Source organism: Pinus tabuliformis, chromosome 7 (assembly GCF_031772625.1).
Source record: "Pinus tabuliformis cultivar Carrire ecotype Pingquan chromosome 7, CPIR1, whole genome shotgun sequence".
In the NCBI taxonomy this organism is placed as follows: Eukaryota; Viridiplantae; Streptophyta; class Pinopsida; order Pinales; family Pinaceae; genus Pinus; species Pinus tabuliformis.
This window is the reverse complement of record NC_142293.1, coordinates 1,499,732,054-1,499,750,867: the sequence shown is the minus strand read 5'-3', so window position 1 is coordinate 1,499,750,867 and position 18,814 is coordinate 1,499,732,054. Positions and strand designations below refer to the sequence as shown.

The 18,814-nt window shown below is 34.7% G+C and overlaps 1 protein-coding gene across 1 annotated transcript; it reads left to right on the top strand.

Moving 5' to 3' along the window:
- The first annotated feature begins 14,251 nt into the window (after positions 1–14,251).
- LOC149253509 (uncharacterized) lies at positions 14,252–15,432 on the top strand. Its single transcript, XM_089454516.1, has 2 exons — positions 14,252–14,345; positions 14,444–15,432. The coding sequence occupies exons 1-2, from the start codon at positions 14,252–14,254 to the stop codon at positions 15,430–15,432; spliced, it is 1,083 nt and encodes a 360-aa protein (XP_089310642.1).
- Positions 15,433–18,814: the final 3,382 nt, after the last annotated feature.

The following is an 18,814-nucleotide window of genomic DNA, read 5'->3' as shown; positions in this document are numbered from 1 at the left end:
CCCTCTTAATGCTTACATTACATAAATTTATTGAAATCATCCACAAACAACAAAATACACAGTCATTCTTTAATTGTTTTACAACTTATCAGTATAGACTCCATCAAGTTGCCTCATAACCCTCGTAAAGGTGTAGTCAACAAGTGGGATTGCCGAGTTCGACTCCTGAATCAAGGACCTCCTGGAGTCAATTACCTAACAACGTCCCAAGCCATCACATAACCTCATTAGAATACCACTCCCACGTCTTCAATGAATGAGGGATCATTCCCTAGATCCACAATTTCCGTACTATCTGGACAACCATCCATGTTGAGCCTTTTCATTGAGTTGTTTTAAAAAAGTTTAAGAGGTTCAAATTCGTCATTGAATTCATCATCAAAATTCAATGGATATTCATTTATGACTATATTCACTGATTCTTTCCCTTTTAACAGATCACCAACATGACTTCTGCAATTCCACATTGTATGCCCAATTTTCCACACATAACGCACATGCAATCACACTTCCTCATATGCAGGAGGGTCTCTTATATGTAGGCAAACATTCTGACTGCAAATCTCTCCCACTATGATAATCAACATATTTATTGCTCTAAAATAGTGGTTCTACATATAATTAACAAGAATAATTAGTTCTATGTATATTAAAGAAATCACCCACTTATCACATTGTCAACAACGAGACCACAACAAATATCACGTGCTTGAATCCACGCTAAGGTCAAGAGTTGAGCCTCTCTCACACACGTTGATGTCAAACCGTTTAATACAGAGGTTCCCACTTATGGAACGACTCCACTGCTTTAGATAAATGAACCTTGAACACAGGCTAGATAACAGTAGGCTCGTCGCATCACGCTTCAACGATTCAACGCCTTGACTCAAAGCAGGCTAGCGCATAGATTTGATATCAAATAAACTCTGCTTCTATGGCCAAATAAACTCTGTAGCTCCGCGTCTTGGACGATGACCACGATGCTCCACGACAGCCTCCACAATGCACTAGACTCCAACGCAGCCTCCAATCTCCTATAGATGACAACAAGCTCCTTCAATCCCATTTGAAATGATAGTTCATTTAAAACAAGGGAGAAACAAATTATAGACATAGACTTCCAGAAGGAGTCTATGAAATCCCTACGTTGTCTAGCATAATGGTTGCGATGATGTCTCTGAGTCCTTCAGCAAGATAGTGCATAGAGAATGGATTTCCATGCGTAAGGTGGCCCTTTGTTACTTCTCATGGAGGGACTTGTTGTTTGAATCAGTAGATCTAATTCACACATAGGCAACAATTGTTTGAATTAGCATATCCATTCACTCTTTGTCACTTCACCCACATTCTTCATAATTGATCTAGCTATGCTACAGAAAGGGCCCTTCTTTTCCTCCAGCACAATGGATTCTCATGTTCATGGCTCTCATCAGATCTTAATCTTGCAGCATGTTCAATGACAAATTTTCACTCAAAAACCTCATCCACATTTCAGGGAAACTCAACTCCAACATTGAGCTCTGATACCATGTTAAAAATGGTTGAAAGCACTCATATATTTCACATAAAGGTGTATGCGCCCAACACACACACACATGCACACATTTTACATTCAGAGATTACTCTAATATATAGAGTTTCTCAGATCTAACTTATTCCTAATTTAGAAAGAGAGGTTGAGAGAATTTATCAACTATCTCAAACCAACATGTCAAATATAAGATGTAAGCATTAACTCCAACAGTTCTCGGGTTCAAATAATAACATTTTAAATAGATAAGTGAGATAAAAAAAATGATAAATGAAATAACTTTTAACATTAGGTCAAATAAATTGAGATTTGGAAAACACTTTGGAGAGAATATTATACCAAATCTTATGCTAAATACGTTTCATTTTCCAAAACTTTATTCTAGTAAATAAGATTATATGTTTTATTTTTAAAAATATTTATAGTGTCTAGTTGAATGGATTGAAAGCTCTTAAAAATTGAGCTCTACAATGAGCTTCCTAGAAAATAAAATAATAAATAATAAGTAAAATAATTGATTAAGAGTTGTGTAGTTTTTTTTTTTTTTCGATAATATTTTTATTGGTTTATTTAAATATTAATGCTAAATATCCATTGGATACATAATTTAATTATGTATTCAATGAGTACCTCGTCTCTATTCTTTTGGGAAGATTCGTATTAAGAAAAGTGAAAATACGTGAAAAATATATTTCGTGTTAACGTGAAAATCTATGAAGTTTTGATTTTTTTTAAATGTATTTTAATTTTTTTCAATTTGGGATTATTAAAAATACACAAAGTGGATAGTGGAGTAGAATAAAATTAAAATTTTAGAGAACATGTTTTTATAGTTTTTTAGTTTTTTTTTTTTATGGGTGTATTCAAGAGTGTGCAAAGAAGATATTTGTTGAATGTAGAGTTAAATTTCACTTTAAGTGAGTGTTTATAATTGAGATTTCAGGAAATTTATAAGGAAATATCTTAAAAATACAATTTAAAAGGACATTTTTTCTTTTTTTAATCTAAAAACAATCAAAACTGTCAAATGGAAACTATTTTAAAAGGACATTTTTTCTTTTTTTTCATCTAAAAACAATCAAAACTGTCAAATGGAAACTATACTGAGTACTCATTTTTTTTGAGGTAGCAAAAAATCATCCAATTTTGAAAAGTGCTTATTTAAAATACATTTTTTTAGCATATTTTTTACACTTTAAATTTTATTATGCATCAAGTATGAACATTTTTTTAAACATTAGTGATTTTCATGTTGATTTTGAAAAGTGTTGATACAACATCAACCCCTTTTTCTAGAGAGCTTATTTTTTACACTTTAGACTTTCTAATGTATTAAGTGTGGATTTTTTTTAAATGTTGGTGATTTTCATGCAGATTTTAAAAAGCATCAACATTTTTTAAGGCATATTTTTGACACTTTAAATTTTCTTATGCCCTAAGTATGCACAATTATTTTTGAAATGTTGATTATTTAACCGTTATTCAAGTTGTCTTAGTACTTTTCTTGTTTTTCATCCTAAGATGTTTGTTTTTTAAAGGTTTTGCAAACATTTTTTTTTTGCAATGTTTTTTTAGAACGAAATTTGTAATTTTTTTGCAAAATTTTAAAAAAATAATAACATTAATATTTGGAGATTATGTTTTTATAGTTTGTGAATTAATAGTGATTAATAAAAAAACATTATATGAATATGTTTTCCTTTATTATCTTTGCAACTTGGTAAAATTTTAGGAATATATATACTCTGTTTATAGTAACCTTTATGATAAAGAAAATGGGAAAAGTAAAACTAATAACAACAAGTGCTGCATGCAGCCGGTAGTCCCTGCCGGGGTTGTTAGAAGGTCTACGTTGCAGATGGCATACGGGTCGAAATTTTTTTGAAATTATTTTTAAATAATTTGTATTACTCATAGTACAATACTGAAATTGTAAGAGTAATTTTTTATTTTGTAATAAAAAGATGTCGGTCGAAATTGTTTTCAAATTATTTTTGCAGATTTGTTTTTAAATGAATTGTATTGGTCAGAGTACAATGTTGAAATCGTAAGGTAAATAGATATTTTATTTTTTAATAAATATGTCTTGTCTATTGTTGGCAAAGCAGTGGTGGTATAACCATGAATGGGAAATCCAATATAGTTATTAAATTAATTGTTCATTCTGAAATATAATACACTATATAAGACATTGAACTTTGTTGGTCATTATGAAATACACGATGTAATTACTGAATTAATTGTTCATTCTCAAATACATGATATAAGACACTGAAGTTGTTATTCATAATTCGTTCATTCTGAAATACATGATATAAGACGTTGAACTTGTTATTCATAACTCGTTCATTCTGGAATACATGATATAAGATGTTGAACTGGATGTTCATAATGAAAGACATAAAAATAGATGGTTTTATGATAATAAAAAAACTAACATTCACGAATGTGATTTTATTGTTATAATATTTCCTTGTAGTTTAGGCCTATTACTCAATAACTTAAATTTTTCGAAATCCCTAGAACATGGTTTTCACGTAAGAGCGTGTGAAATGTTATGAGTAAAAAAATATTGTAGGTATATTCAAATAAGTAGATGGGAATAGTTTACTTTCATTAATTAAAAATTAATAAATTTATTATATTTTTCTTTATTATTTTTATTTAAATAAATTTTTAACTATAAATTATATATATATATATATATATATATATATATATATATATATATATATATATATATATATATATATATATAATTTATTTGATAAATAATTTAGTATAAAATTATTTTTCAAATATTTTAATGTATAAAAAAAATGAAAATATAATTTTTGAAATTTTAATTAATTATCAATAATTATAATTATAGATAAATAATAAAGAGTTAAATTTTACAAAATATTGATAAAATATTTTAGTAATTTAAAAGTTTTTTACTTTTCAGTTTAATTAAAAAATAATATAATTAATTAAAAAAAAACTCTAAAAAATAAGAATTAGCATATTTAATATAAAGTAGTTGTTAGGGGTTTTCATTATATTAAATAAACTAATTATAATAACAAAATTTTAATAGATTTATAAAGGATAGGGTTAAGAATTGCTATAAAGATTTTATATATTTATAAAGTAGTTAAGAGTATATTTAATAATTTTAAATATATTAAATAAATTTATAATATTGCAAAAAATGAATAAAGATAAAGAATTAAGAAATTGTTATAAAATATGATTTATGTAAAAAGAAAAAGAAAATGTTAAGAGTATATTTATAATAATTATGTTAAACAAAATAAATCATAATATAGGAAAAATATAGGAAAATTTTAAATAGTAATAAAGAGATAGGGAACTATAAATAGTAAAATGCAGCATAAGAACCATAAATATCGAAATATTAGTTCCTTTGCTAATATTAGTCATATGTTAGGACATTTATCTACAATATATTAAATGTGAAATGAATCATAATTTTTTCTCACCTAATATTAATAAAGTATTTTTTCTCACCTAATATTAATAAAGTATGATATTGACTCATAATATTTTAAGCAAGCTTATTTATAAATTAAAAATAATATTAATAAAATATAATATTTACGAATAATATTTTAAATAATTTTATTTATAAAATAAATATAATAAAATGATGAATAATCTCCACTATTAAAAAATTTCTAACAAGTTCCTTTAAACGTAGATATCTGACTATTAATTTTATAATTAATAATATTAATTTAAAAAAAGTAATTTTCTTAACTTTATTTAACAACTAAATTTATATACTAGTCATAATTTATAATAAAAGAATTAAAACAAATAAACAAATGTTGCGCCACGCAGAACCATCGTTTGCTAACGAAAGTCATTAGCTATTTGATGAGAAAGCTTCATGCGCTACACACGAATTTATATTCTAAAACAAAGCATGCGATTTTATATTCTAAAACACTAGTGCTCATATTCTAAAACACTAGTGCTCTGACGTCACGTTTGCTAACGTTGTCCACGTTTCAAATACCACTATGAATATTCAAATAATTAAAAAAAAAATCTAACAGATCCTGAATCAACAACCTTTTATAACAAATTATTTAAGCAGATATATAGAAATGAATCTTCATTTTCGCTCATAAACTCACTTCTTTGTTTATCTTCTGTCTGTTAGATTGGGTTGGAGAGAATGAGCTTCTCAATTATCACCCTTATTATTTCTACTTTGCTTCTGGTTGCCTATTTTGCTGCCGTCTCCCGCTTGATATTCATGTATAACAACCCTTCCCGCTTGATATTCATGTATAACAACCCTTCGGATATATCTTACAGCATATTGAATTTTAATGGAGTCGCAGAAGCGATTATATATCGCAGAGTTTTCCCCAGTGAGTATGAGAATTTCCTTTGTACCCGACGTAAGCAATGACAACCGCTGCAGAGACCCCCGCTGATACCAGCGCCACCATCACTTGCACACAATTATGAAATTCAATGCGAGATTTGAACAACATTTATAAGGCAACTTTCACACCTTCATAGCAAAGAAGAAGAAAAAGGCATTACCAAATCGGTGACAAAGAGAAGAAAGGCTGACAGTGTAGAGGAGGAAAATTTGCCGGTTACGGAGAAGATGAATGAAAACAGTGTGTACCCACAGGCAATTGCATTCGCCACTACAAAGAACCTGCAAAACAACATATCATAGGGAAGATCTCAACTTGTGACCCCGCCTTCCCTTGTGTTGGGTTCTATGATAAAAAGATGTTCTAATAAAGGTACGAAACACAATATATAAGTCACTGTAAGAGCCTATTGCTGTAAATTCCGCGAATGTGAGTTATGGATGATCCTAACAAATAGAGTTTTTCGCAATTAAAAAAGCCCTTAAACACCATCTACAAATCCCAAAATTAAAATGGAAATGGAACTAATATATTCAACTTAAGGAACTAACTATGGAAGACGAGTGGCTGAACTTCGACTGGACGAAGAAATGGCATGAACAAAAACAACTACTGTAATGGTGGAACTGCTGTAATCGTGGAAAGTAATATTAAGTCATTGTAAAATGGAACTTACAAGTTGTAAAGGTGAACCTCCGACGCTCTCTGCTCCTCTGCACCTCAAACTAGTTGCGACACTCTCTGTTCTGAACTTACTCCGGACTCCGGAAAAGGCATTTGTAGACCACCGTAGACGCCTCTGCATATGCAAACAGCTGGCACTTGCAGGATGCACGACACTGCATGCAGGACACGGAGAAATGCCTGGAGAAATAAATTTTGATATGCCAAAAACTTTTTCAATAAACATCCTATTATTATGTTTTTCTTATCAAGTAATTTATATTTAATTAGATTTCAGAAAATTTTAGAATCATTTAAATAGTGTTTAGTGACTTTTGTTTTATTTTATTCTAAAAAGTAATGTCAAATATTTCGGTAAAATATGAGTTCTTACTAATCATTTGGTAACAGTAAAAAAAAACAAAAGGTAACAGAAAATAACAAAAAATTAATAGCAGAAAATTAGTGGAAACATACACCCAAAAAAAATAGTTTTTATGAGATATATTTGTTAAAAAAATTTGAAATGTAGGATTTTATGAGATATAATTGGAAAAATGAGTTTCGGATAACTGAAAAAGTTATTAGAGCTAATTTTATTATAATTTTTTTGGGTGAGAAATTGGAAATGTTTAGGATGCGGTGATGTAATTATGATAAGCTTAGGTTAGTTTTTAGCTTTTTACATTGATAACTATGATAAGGTTAGATTATTATTATTTTTTACTTTTTACATTTTTATAATATTAAAGTAATATTAAAGTTAGATGACTAATTTTTATTTTCCTGATTATTTGTTATATATATATATATATATATATATATGTTTTTCTTATCAAGTAATTTATATTTAATTAGATTTCAGAAAATTTTAGAATCATTTAAATAGTGTTTAGTGACTTTTGTTTTATTTTATTCTAAAAAGTAATGTCAAATATTTCAGTAAAATATGAGTTCTTACTAATAATTTGGTAACAGTAAAAAAAGACAAAAAGTAACAGGAAATAACAAAAAATTAATAGCAGAAAATTAGTGGAAACATACACCCCAAAAAAAATAGTTTTTATGAGATATATTTGTGAAAAAAATTTGAAATGTAGGATTTTATGAGTTATAATTGGAAAAATGAGTTTCGATAACTGAAAAAGTTATTAGAGCTAATTTTATTATAATTTTTTTGGGTGAGAAATTGGAAATGTTTAGGATGCGGTGATGTAATTATGATAAGCTTAGGTTAGTTTTTAGCTTTTTACATTGATAATTATGATAAGGTTAGATTATTATTTTTTTTAACTTTTTACATTTTTATAATATTAAAGTTAGATGACTAATTTTTATTTTCCTGATTATATATTATATATATATATATCTTTTAATGTTTTCGGAAAAAATCTTATTTATCACAAATATACATTACTGTTTGTCTAATATTTTTAACCTCTCATATTTCGAAAAGGTTGTTTTGGAAAAGCTCGGCAATATGAGGAAACTTTGGATAACAAAAACTTTTCATCTCCGAAAACTTTGGATATCTTATTTTTACGGCGAACATAATGTCTTGAAATCTGCGAAGCCCGCAATAAGACCCCCAACTTTGTTGTCCAATAAAAAATTACATAATAAATTTTATATTATTTTCTACTATGAAAACTTTGGTTAAAGTTGTGATGCACAATGATATTTTTGGTCAAACAAGAGATTAATACGTGGTCAACGCACAATCGATCACTAAAAGTCCCAGGCAGGGACTAATAAGGAAATTAATTAAATATTTGTTGGTTACCTAAAATGAGATATAGAAAAAAATAATGAATAATTATTATTATTATCAAAAACATGTTTCATTTTACTTTTTAAATTGTTAAAATTAATAAAATCATATAAAAAAATAATTAAATTGGAATTTTATTTAAAATTATTATTATTTAAAAACTGTACATATAAAATAAATATAAATATATATAAAAAAACATAAACAATATTTTTAATCAAGAAAATTAAATGTTACTTTATCATAAAGATTTATAATTTTTATATAGGTTTTGTTACAATATTATGAACCAATACCATGGCTTATAATTACCATATGCCAAAAAAATTATAAGTCAGTTTGTTTGTTACAACTCAGTTTGCAATTAAGAAATCGAAGGTTCAAATCACTTGAAAGTAACCTAGTCTACCGAGAGGAAAACATTTCCTAGACAGAGAAGTATAGAGTTAGTGATTGAAATCGACCCCGTGTCACATTAATACGATATTTATTAGACACATAGGTATAGAGTTAGGGATTAGAATCGACCTCGTATCACATTAATATGAGCTCGTCTCAGCTATCTATTCCTCTAGTTACCAAAAACAATTGACATGACTACTTTAGAGATATATCTCAATCTTTGATTTGTATATACTATTAAGAATATCATAAAATATTCTATGAAGATTAGATCTCTATCATCCACCTAATTATTGAAAAGTAAATTTAAATTGTAAAACCTTATTCCAAAATAGATATATCAAATAATATAATTATAAAAAGTAAATTATATGATTTTTAAAAAAAAATTATTTATATTTTTTAGAAATTTATTTGCCACCGCTAATTAATTATGGAAAATAAATTATATGATTCTCTAAAAGTATGAATAATTTTTATTCATGATAATTTTTCCTATAATATCGAATGGTTCTCGGGTTAAAATAATAACAAATTAGATAGTTAAGTGAGGTAAGGATTGATAAATGAAATAAATTTTAACATTAAGTCACGTAGGTTGAGATTTAGAAAACACTTTGGAGTGGATATTATACCAAATCTTATGCTAAATACGCTTCATTTTCTGAAATTTTATTCTAGTAAATAGGATTATATGTTTTATTTATAAAAATAATTATAGTGGCAAGTTGAATGAATTGAAATCTCTTAAAAAAATTGTGAATTTTGAGCTCTAAAATGACTCTGCAAGTAGCGACCTCCATCGACCACTTGGCGCCCATGCGCATTTGACGTTCAGCCTACAAGAAGACTCTGCCACCCTCGCATGCAGGTTTTGGCCCTCAGAATAATGAACGTTGCCATAGCAAATCCTTCTCTGTGCCTCTGCTCTCGCACCGAACTGGGCCACCTGCAGTTCCTATCCTGAATTCATAAGCAGCCTTCTTTCGTTAAAATGCTCTGAATCCTCGCCTAAGCCAGACTTCATCCGTCTTTTACCTGCTTTTCCATTCCTCTGGCCTTCCTGCTCAACGGTTTCTCTGGTTCATGGTGAACGTGCGGTTCGTGCATATGGGTTTCTGCTCCAGGTAAGTCTCTACAAAACGCTTGCTTGCATTATCATATTTTTGTCTTTCACAGGTTTTTACAATTTCCTCAATAGTATGTGCTTTCGTATGGTGTTTGCCTAGCGGGTATACACAGACTCTAGTTCCCTCCCATCTTGCCAGAAGGATGTTAAAATCTTTCCTCTGCAAGCTTCGGAACCACTTCATAATTTACAAGCCCTGCAGTGATATCCGCTTTAAAATTGGTTATTGGTGGTGTATTGTAAAAGTCTACTGCTGCTGCATCCTTTGTGATGAACAGCCTCAGTAATTTTTGCTCTCCACAGTCTTAGTCCTCTGCTCTTCCTCTGCAAGCTCCCTTGGAGCGAATCGAACTAGGGTCCCCTGAAAATTTTTCCGATCGTCTCTCCTGGCCGATTTTCGTTTTTCCGGTGCCTGCATGCATCCAGGCATTACTCTCTGCAGCTACCCTTTGTCTGATAGATCCGTTTCAGGATTTCAAATTGTCCTTCGTACAATCGAAGTCCGTTCCTCTGGTCTTTTCCTCTACTTCACTTGCTGGAACATTTATTCCTTCCATACGCTGGAAGTGATTGGTGGTTGAGTCTTGTCAGAACCTTCGACTTAGTCCATTTTTTTACTTCTCCTTTGTACTTCCTCCTCGGTTGTGCCCCTTTTGGCGGTGCATGGAGGAAGCATACGGCTCCATTGCATCAGAGGACCTCATCAATGCCACCGTCAATGCGGAGAACGCGTGGTCATCTGCCACCCTGGCAACTATGAACAGTCTGCTTGTCAATCCATCTTTGCCTAAAGCAACTCCACGTCACAAGAATATGGATCGCGGGCCCAAAAGGCAGCTCAAGGCCGCGAATACTTCCTCCCCTCCACGTGCGATCCGGATCGACATCGCACAGCTGGATGAAAGACTAGAAAGTCTTCAGCAAAACGCTCTTGTTGGGAAATGGCATTTCCCGGAAATGTCCGACGCCGAAATGAGGACCTGGATAGCCAAATATTGGAAACCGGTCATTGGATATGTCCCGGTTATTTCTAGTCTCATGTGTGACTGGTATTGCTTTCATTTACTCACAACTGAAGATGCAAGCACAATCCTTGGTCGGCCCTGGATTTATAAGCGCAACTTCCTTGCCTTGCACAGGTGGTTCATGGGTTTTAATCAGTTGAAGAACACCCCGGCTAACAACTTAATCTGGGTTAAATGCCCAAATCTTCCTCTGGAACTATGGTCCCCGGAATCCCTTTAGATGATTGGAAACGCTATAGGCCGATTTATTTATGTTGACCCCTGGTGCCTTGGCGAACGAGATAAGCGAATTGCCTAGATTCTTATCCAGAGAACATATAAGGGGGGATTCCCCGACCATATTGAAATCAATTGGAAGGATCAATCCATCTCCCAAAGATTGGATTTTTGGGGAATCCCATTTCGTTGTGCTGCTTGCAAAAAGATAGGTCATCTGGTAAGAAATTGTCCCAGCGCCAAGTTATATGCAAACAGGAAAGGCCACAGGAAATCTTTCCTCAATGGCAACCAATCATCTCCTTCCTCCCCTGTGAAATCTCGGGCCCATAGTAATACCCCCCCCCCTTCGCCTGACTCAAGCTCCCCCCTCTGTCATGCACTCCCCTCCTTTCACTGAACCCTTCGATGACCCCCCTGTTCCTTCTCCGCAGCCGGCGGACCCAAAGAATTTCTCCCCCGCCCCCCAACATATACCTCCGCCCACAAAGGACTTTTCTGTTGGATCTATCCCTATTCTCATCTCCTCTTCGTCCCCGGGGGCCAGGCCAGATAAAGGGAAGGGGAAAATGCAATCTGTTGGACCCACCCCTCCAAACTCCCCTTTCTCCTCCCCTGTCAATCTTTTTGACAGCGATCTCGACCTCTTGCAAACCAGGGCTTCTCTTCAGCTTGAACCCCTGACGATCCACAAACCTGGGCCTTGCTCGCCTGTAATCAGCCCGGAATCGGCCAAGAATATTACGGTCCGGAGGAGGGGTCGGGGCAGCTCTCGACACTTCAGAGGCAGAACCATTGTAACAAATGAAGGCATCCGAAATCTATCTCTTGTTGAAGTCCCTGTTCTTGATGATACATCTTCACAGCCCCTTAGAGCATGCAAGGCTGCCAAATCTCCAAAATGATCTCTGTTTTATCTTTCAACATTCGCGGTCTTGGCGTGGACCCAAAATTCATCACGCTAAAGAATTTTCTCTTCCATTCCAGGGCCTCAATTATTCTTATACAGGAAACGATGCATGGGAAGGAGGACTCTCTGTCATATTTTCGTAAGATGTTGCCCTCCTGGCACATGGCTGCTACAGAAGCGTCCAGACTTTCGGGTGGCATGATCTCCCTTTGGGATCCGTCAAAGGTCAAGGCGAAGGCCTACAGTTGCTTTGCTGGAATTCTAATATCAGTATCAATCCGTGGTATTGATTTTCCTATCAACATTCTCAATCTATATGCCCCGTATAAATCCCGTATTTCTTTCTGGAACAGGGTTTTTGCTTCTGACCTCTTCAATCTAAACAGTCTGATCATTGCGGGAGATACAAATGCTGTTTTGTATTCAAACGAGGTTTGGGGGATGGGCAAGATAAACAGTGCCTTGGCGGACCTCATCTCCTCTGAACTGATAAACAGGAACATGGTCGACATCATCCCTGCCCGGAACAGGCCGACATGGTCAAATGGTAGAGTTGGAAAGGCCTACATTGCCAAACGATTGGACAGGGTTTTCATCCACTTCAGCCTCATTGACAAATTAGGCCTTCCAAAACTGTCTGTGGAGAATGTCATGATCTCTGATCACCTCCCCATCCTCTTAACGTGGCCTGACAAGATTTTCAAAAGAGGCTACTCATTCAAGTTTGATAATAGCCTCCTCCTGGACCCTGCCTTCAATCTCTTTGTTCAGACAGCATGGAAAGATATAAAGGTCCGGGAGCAAACGAATTTCATTTTTTCCACTTTCAGGGAAAAATTATCCGAGCTCAGGGACCTGGTGAAAAAATGGCAGTTCCAAAGACACCAGGAAGACAGGGCGGCCCTAAATCGGGTTCAACAGGAAATTCAGTCCATTATGGAATCCACTGATTTTTCCTCTTGCTCTCTCGAGAGGAAAGCTTGCATCAGGGATCTGGAGAAGCGAAGATCTTGCTTACTAAAACAGGACGAGGCAAAATGGAGGCTCAAAAGCCGCGCCACTTGGCTTGAATTGGGTGACAAAAACACGAAATTCTTCCACAAGTTCGCCAATGCTCGTAGAGAGAGGAACTACATTTGGAAAATAAAGGATGAACAGGGGAATGAGGCTATCTCGCAGGAGGACATCACTCGGCTCGCGTTAAGTTTCTTCAACAAACAGTATAGCAGATCAAATGATATTACTTTCAGTGATATCCGATGGGGGATTGACCCTATGCCTGTGATGTTTGATCATGATATGAATGAGGAAATTTTCCGTCCTGTTGATGAGGATGAACTTCTTAGCGCCATGAAAACTTTCAAAAAGGACAAAGCCCCCGGCCCGGACGGCTGGACTATTGGCTTCCTCACTCACTTTTTTGACCTCTTTAAAAATGATTTGCTAAGCATGGTCTACGCCTCCAGACAAACTGGTCAAATCCACAGCCATACTTCCTCCACTCTCATAGCCCTCATTCCGAAGAAAGATGAGCCTGAATCCTTCTCTGATTTTCGCCCTATCTCCCTTTGCAACATCTCCTTCAAGATCATCACAAAAATCATTGCTCTCAGAATAAAAGGAACTCTGGCCCGCCATCTCTCTCCAAACCAGCATGCTTTCCTCAAGGGTCGTAACATTCATGATGCTGTCGCCTCCACTCAGGAATGCCTCCATTCCATCGCTGTCAATAACACCAAAGCAGCCATCCTGAAAATTGACTTGCAGCGGGCTTTCGATGTTATCGATTGGGGATATCTTCAATGTCTCCTCGCCAAAATTGGTTTATCTCCTGCTGTCATCTGCTGGATTATGGGGTGTGTTGAAAATGTTAACTATGCAATTCTGGTGAATGGACAGCCTTCCCCTTTCTTCAAGGCTGAGAGGGGCCTTCGGCAAGGATGCCCTCTGTCCCCCCTACTCTTTATCCTTGCGATTGATGCCATGAGTCTCCATATCAATCGTGCTGTGGCTCTGAAAGAAATTATTCCCATAAGGATTTGCAAGAACATCAAGATGTCACACAACCTCTTCATCGACGACGTGCTCATATTTGCTATGCTCTCCATGGCTACTTGGCTATGCATAAAATCCATCCTGGATCGTTTTCACAAAAGCCTCGGGGCTGGCCATGAACAAAGCAAAAACAATTCTCTACCATAATGGAGTCGACGAACTCCTCATCTGCCGGATCGCCCAAATTTTCAACATTCAATATAAGCCACTTTCAGATGGAATCAAGTATCTTGGGTTCAGGTTAAAGGGTCGCTCCTACAAGTCGATGGACTGGCGCTGGCTCGTAGATCGCTTTCTCAATAAGCTCGCTCTTTAGAGCTTCCGCACACTCTCTTTAGGAGGCAGGGTTGTTCTCGTCAAATCGGTCCTATCTCAGCTCTCAGTCTTCTGGGGTCACCTATTCCTTCTCCCGACTTGCATTATCCAAGCAATCAACAGAATTATTTCCTGCTTCATATTGGGAGCAAAGGCTGAGCGTTGCAAAATTCACCTCGCAAAGCTGGACCTTCTCACCTTGCCGAAAAATTCTGATGGATGGGGCATTCTGAACATCAAAATTTTTGGGGCTGCTCTTATCTGTAAATCCCTTTGGAGGGGTATTTATGGCACCAACCTGTGGAGCGACATCATTCGACAAAAATATCAAAGAGGCAGGGGAATTGAATTCTGGTTCAGATTTGATTCTATCGGCATCAAACGAGGCTCCGCAATCTGGCTCAGTTTTCGAAGGGTCCAACAATATTTTCTCAGCAATCTAAAATGGAAAATTTACACAGGTAGAAAGATTTTCATTGGTTTGGACTCCTTCGCTGGATTTAGGGGAACAATACAGGTTCCTCCTCCTCTTCTATTCTTCCTCCGCAGATCTGGCTACTTTACATGGAACCGAATCATAAAGGAATGGAGCGGCTCTTCGCCCGTGCTTCGGGATGCTGATGATATTCGTCTCCCAATCGACCTCCTCCCTCTTTGGTCCGATCTGTCTTCCTCTCTCCAGCGAGGTGGCTTTCAGCGTTCCACCATTGATGACCACCTGATCTGGTCCCTTCCTTTCTCTGTTCCGCATGCAAAAGTAAAGGACATATACTCTGATCTCATTTCTGTTAATGCACCAGCAAATCGACGCTTTCCAGTCTTCTGGTGGAAGCTTGGATGCCCCCTTAAGATTATCTTATTCTCCTGGTTGGTGCTTTTCAACAAGAATTTAACTTGGGACTCCTTGAGGCGGCGGTCATGGCATGGCCCCAGCAGATGTGCTCTCTGCAATATGGATGAGGAGACAAACTTCCATCTCTTCTTCAAATGCTCTGTCACCCAACAAATCTAGTATGACCTTGCACAATTTTTCTCTTTTCAACATCTTAATTTCATCTCTGTGGATGCAACGTTTGTCTGGTGGGGGCGCCAAAAAACTATCTGGCCCATTCTGCCCACCACCATCTGGTCACTTTGGAGATGGTGGAACCTGAAAATTTTTGAGGACTCTTCTCTATCTGTCGAATTTTTCCTATCATCTGTGTCTGCTCTTTATCTCCCGATCAGCTGAATGGTTTCTATGGGTTTTGTTTTTGTTCTGAAAATGCTGTAAATCAGGCTCATGTTTTCATGATGGTTATCTGCTCAACTTGGTTTTGAGATGCTGTCTATCGCTACTATAAGCAGTTTTTCAACAAACATTCAGAACTATCTGAACATTTTGTTTTTATATTTCCTCAATATAATATCAAGATTTTCTTTCTAGAAAAAATCGTGAAGTTTAATATCTTTTTTAATTATATTTTTTTGATAATTTTTTATTGGTTTATTTAAATATTAATGCTAAATATATATTGGATGTATAATTTTTAATTATGTATCCAATGAGTATCTAGTCTTTATGTTTTAGAGAAAATTCAAATTAAGAAAAGTAAAAATACATGAAAAACATATTTTATGTTATTGTGAAAATTTATGAAAATTTGATTTTTTAATGTATTTTAATTGTTTTCAATTTGGGACTATCAAAAGTACACAAAGTGGATACTCATTGGAGGTAGAATAAAATTAAAATTAGAGAACATGTTTTTTCACACATTTTCATTTTTTTTGTATATGTGTATTCTAAATGTGCAAAGAGGACACTTGTTGGATGTAGAGTTAAATTTCACTTTAAGTGGGTGCTTACATTTGACATTTGACGAAACCTATAAGGATACATGTCAAAAATACAATTTAAAAAAGTATTTTTTCTTCTTTTTCATCTAGAAACAATGAAAACTATCATGGGAATTGTACTGTCATATATCCACTTAAAAAAAAATAAAAAAATTCTTTGGCTACATTACCCTAAAGTAATTTCTATAATGATATGGAACCCAATAATTTCTTATATTCATTGCACTTTATATATATAAGCCATGGAAATCATTTTAAACATTGAATAAATATTTGAATGCACTTTTATAAACTAAGAATTTATCAACATCATAGCCTTAATATCGATTGTTGAGTTCCATGTCAATCACATTAATCGATGTCAGATTAACTCTGTACCATACATATTAATATTATAAATCTAAAGATCTTTACATTTATTCTAACTTATTGCCTTTGGTACTCTTGAGCCTTGGTGGGAGTAGCTCTCGACATCTCTGCCGTCCACCTGCTAGATGGTTGTTCCTCCTCAGCGTCCTCGCTTCATTGACGATTCGACTATCTTGCAGCTTGGGTTATCCACAGTGTGAGTTTACAATTTCACCTATTGAGTTTTGGTGCACAAAAATTCGGTGATGGCGTAGACGGACTGGTTTAACTTATGAACCCTTATAGGCTTCCCGAGCGATTCCTTTCGAGCTATGGAGTGATACTCCTAGTTTGGTTTCAGTGGGGGACCTAGTCCATCGCGCACCTCTGAAAGGTACTCATACGTTAATTGTCTGGTAAGATTTTCTATGGAATATTCATCTTTACTTACAGCTTCTAATGTTTGCGTTGTTATGGGTTTGGTTGCAGGTGACTTTGGAGGATTCACTGGTACTTTGAACTATGAAACAAGGCACCACCTTTGATGCACTGTCACGGTGCTATGTCATATTTTGTGCAGGGGTTCCGGGTATGTGCTTGTCCCTTTTCAACTCTAAGGGTCCTAAAGAGGTCGATCTCTTCTGGGTGCTGTAAACCAGAGAGGGTTATGCTGGTTTTGTCTTAAGTTTAAGATGGACCTTTTGAGCATATTTCGCTACTAAGCTTCAAGTGTAATTTATGAAGTCGAGCTCCAATGGTGGTTTGCCTTTGTTGTAGGGTATTACTGTAATTTTGTATTAAAGAGGGCTTTCCTCCATTTGACAGATACACAAATGTATTTAACTTGAGTGTTTCATGCAATTAATCATGTGCCGCATCTCTGTTCTCTATATTTGCTATGGTCTGGATGCTTATGGTTCAATGCTCAATTCGATATTGATTTCTATTTCATACTTTCACTATTTTGCCTTTACGAATGCTCTGTTTACAAATTCCTGGATAAGAGTTTTATCCTAGAGGGTTTCATTATTCTTGGTTCGATTATTGTTATCTAACTCTTTAGCTAGCTAGGTGGAAGTTCTTGATTTCTTATTCTCGGGCCCTAGATTCTTCTATATTATTTATTTCAGAGAATATTTGTTTATCGGGTTCTTGACCCATGAAGAGAGGGCTTTTGTTGTACTTGACGGAGCTTACAGTTGGTTTGCATATAGGTTGGGCCAAAGGGAAAATCCCCTTGGGCAAAACCCTGTCCGACTTCTTCATCTCATTGATATTTTACAAGGAAATCTTTGGTTGCTTGTCCTACCTTCATTGGGGTCAAAACAACTGTGCCAGAAGGAGTCTATATATTAGTTATGTAATTTTAGTTGTAAACATGCTTGTGCTTAGAAATTTGTGGCAACTCCCGGCCCAGTTGCAAGGGTTTCTATTAGCAGTTAGTCGCTTTGAAATTAAATGATCATTTAGGTCTGTATATATGTACATATTAGCATCAAAGCTATTTAATTTTCTAGAATTGTCCCGAAATTCTGACTGTAAATGTATAAGCTATCTAGCTAAGTCTTTTAAAGATCCTTGACATTGTATGTTGTTTTATTTAGAAAATATAGGCTTTCACTGACTAGGTATTTAACCGTGTCTATATCATATTTTATATTCATAGTCACAGAAATCATTATATTTATCACAATGACAGGTTTTTCCCTACTGTAAAAGCACATGGAAGTGTATTTCTCAGTTTTAGTTTATAATTTCCATAATACTGTTGCATTCTAGTTAAAAGTCTCTACAGTCTTTCTTCTTTTAAAACATCATGAATTCAACTAGTTCTCTTTTACTGTTGCATTTCTTTACTTACTACAATTCCGTCCTTAGACCAATTACACTAATACAAGGGTTACTATTTACACAGTTAAATGCTTAAGTAACAAAGGACTCAATACTTACCTGTAAACAGACTTAAATCAGTCAAGGTATATTTTTACTTTACATATCTATCTTCCCAACCATGAGACTTGCTTTTAGGCCAAGTCAGCCCTTGAGCTCTTGCTCATAAGACTGATGTCTCTTGCAAGACTTAACAGTCACAGTAACCCAAGCTATCTGGTCATCACCAAACTTAGCTCTCTTTTCCCGTTTTTCATTACAGCACAACATAATTTCCTTCTTTTTCCCACTCCAAGTTCTTCTCTCAAGTGCTTTAT

Coding starts and splice junctions, on each gene's coding strand:
- LOC149253509 (XM_089454516.1), top strand. CDS start 14,252: ATGGAGTCGACGAACTCCTCATCTGCCGGATCGCCCAAATTTTCAACA. Junction 14,346..14,443: donor ATCAAGTATCTTGGGTTCAG/GTTAAAGGGTCG, acceptor CACTCTCTTTAG/GAGGCAGGGTTGTTCTCGTC.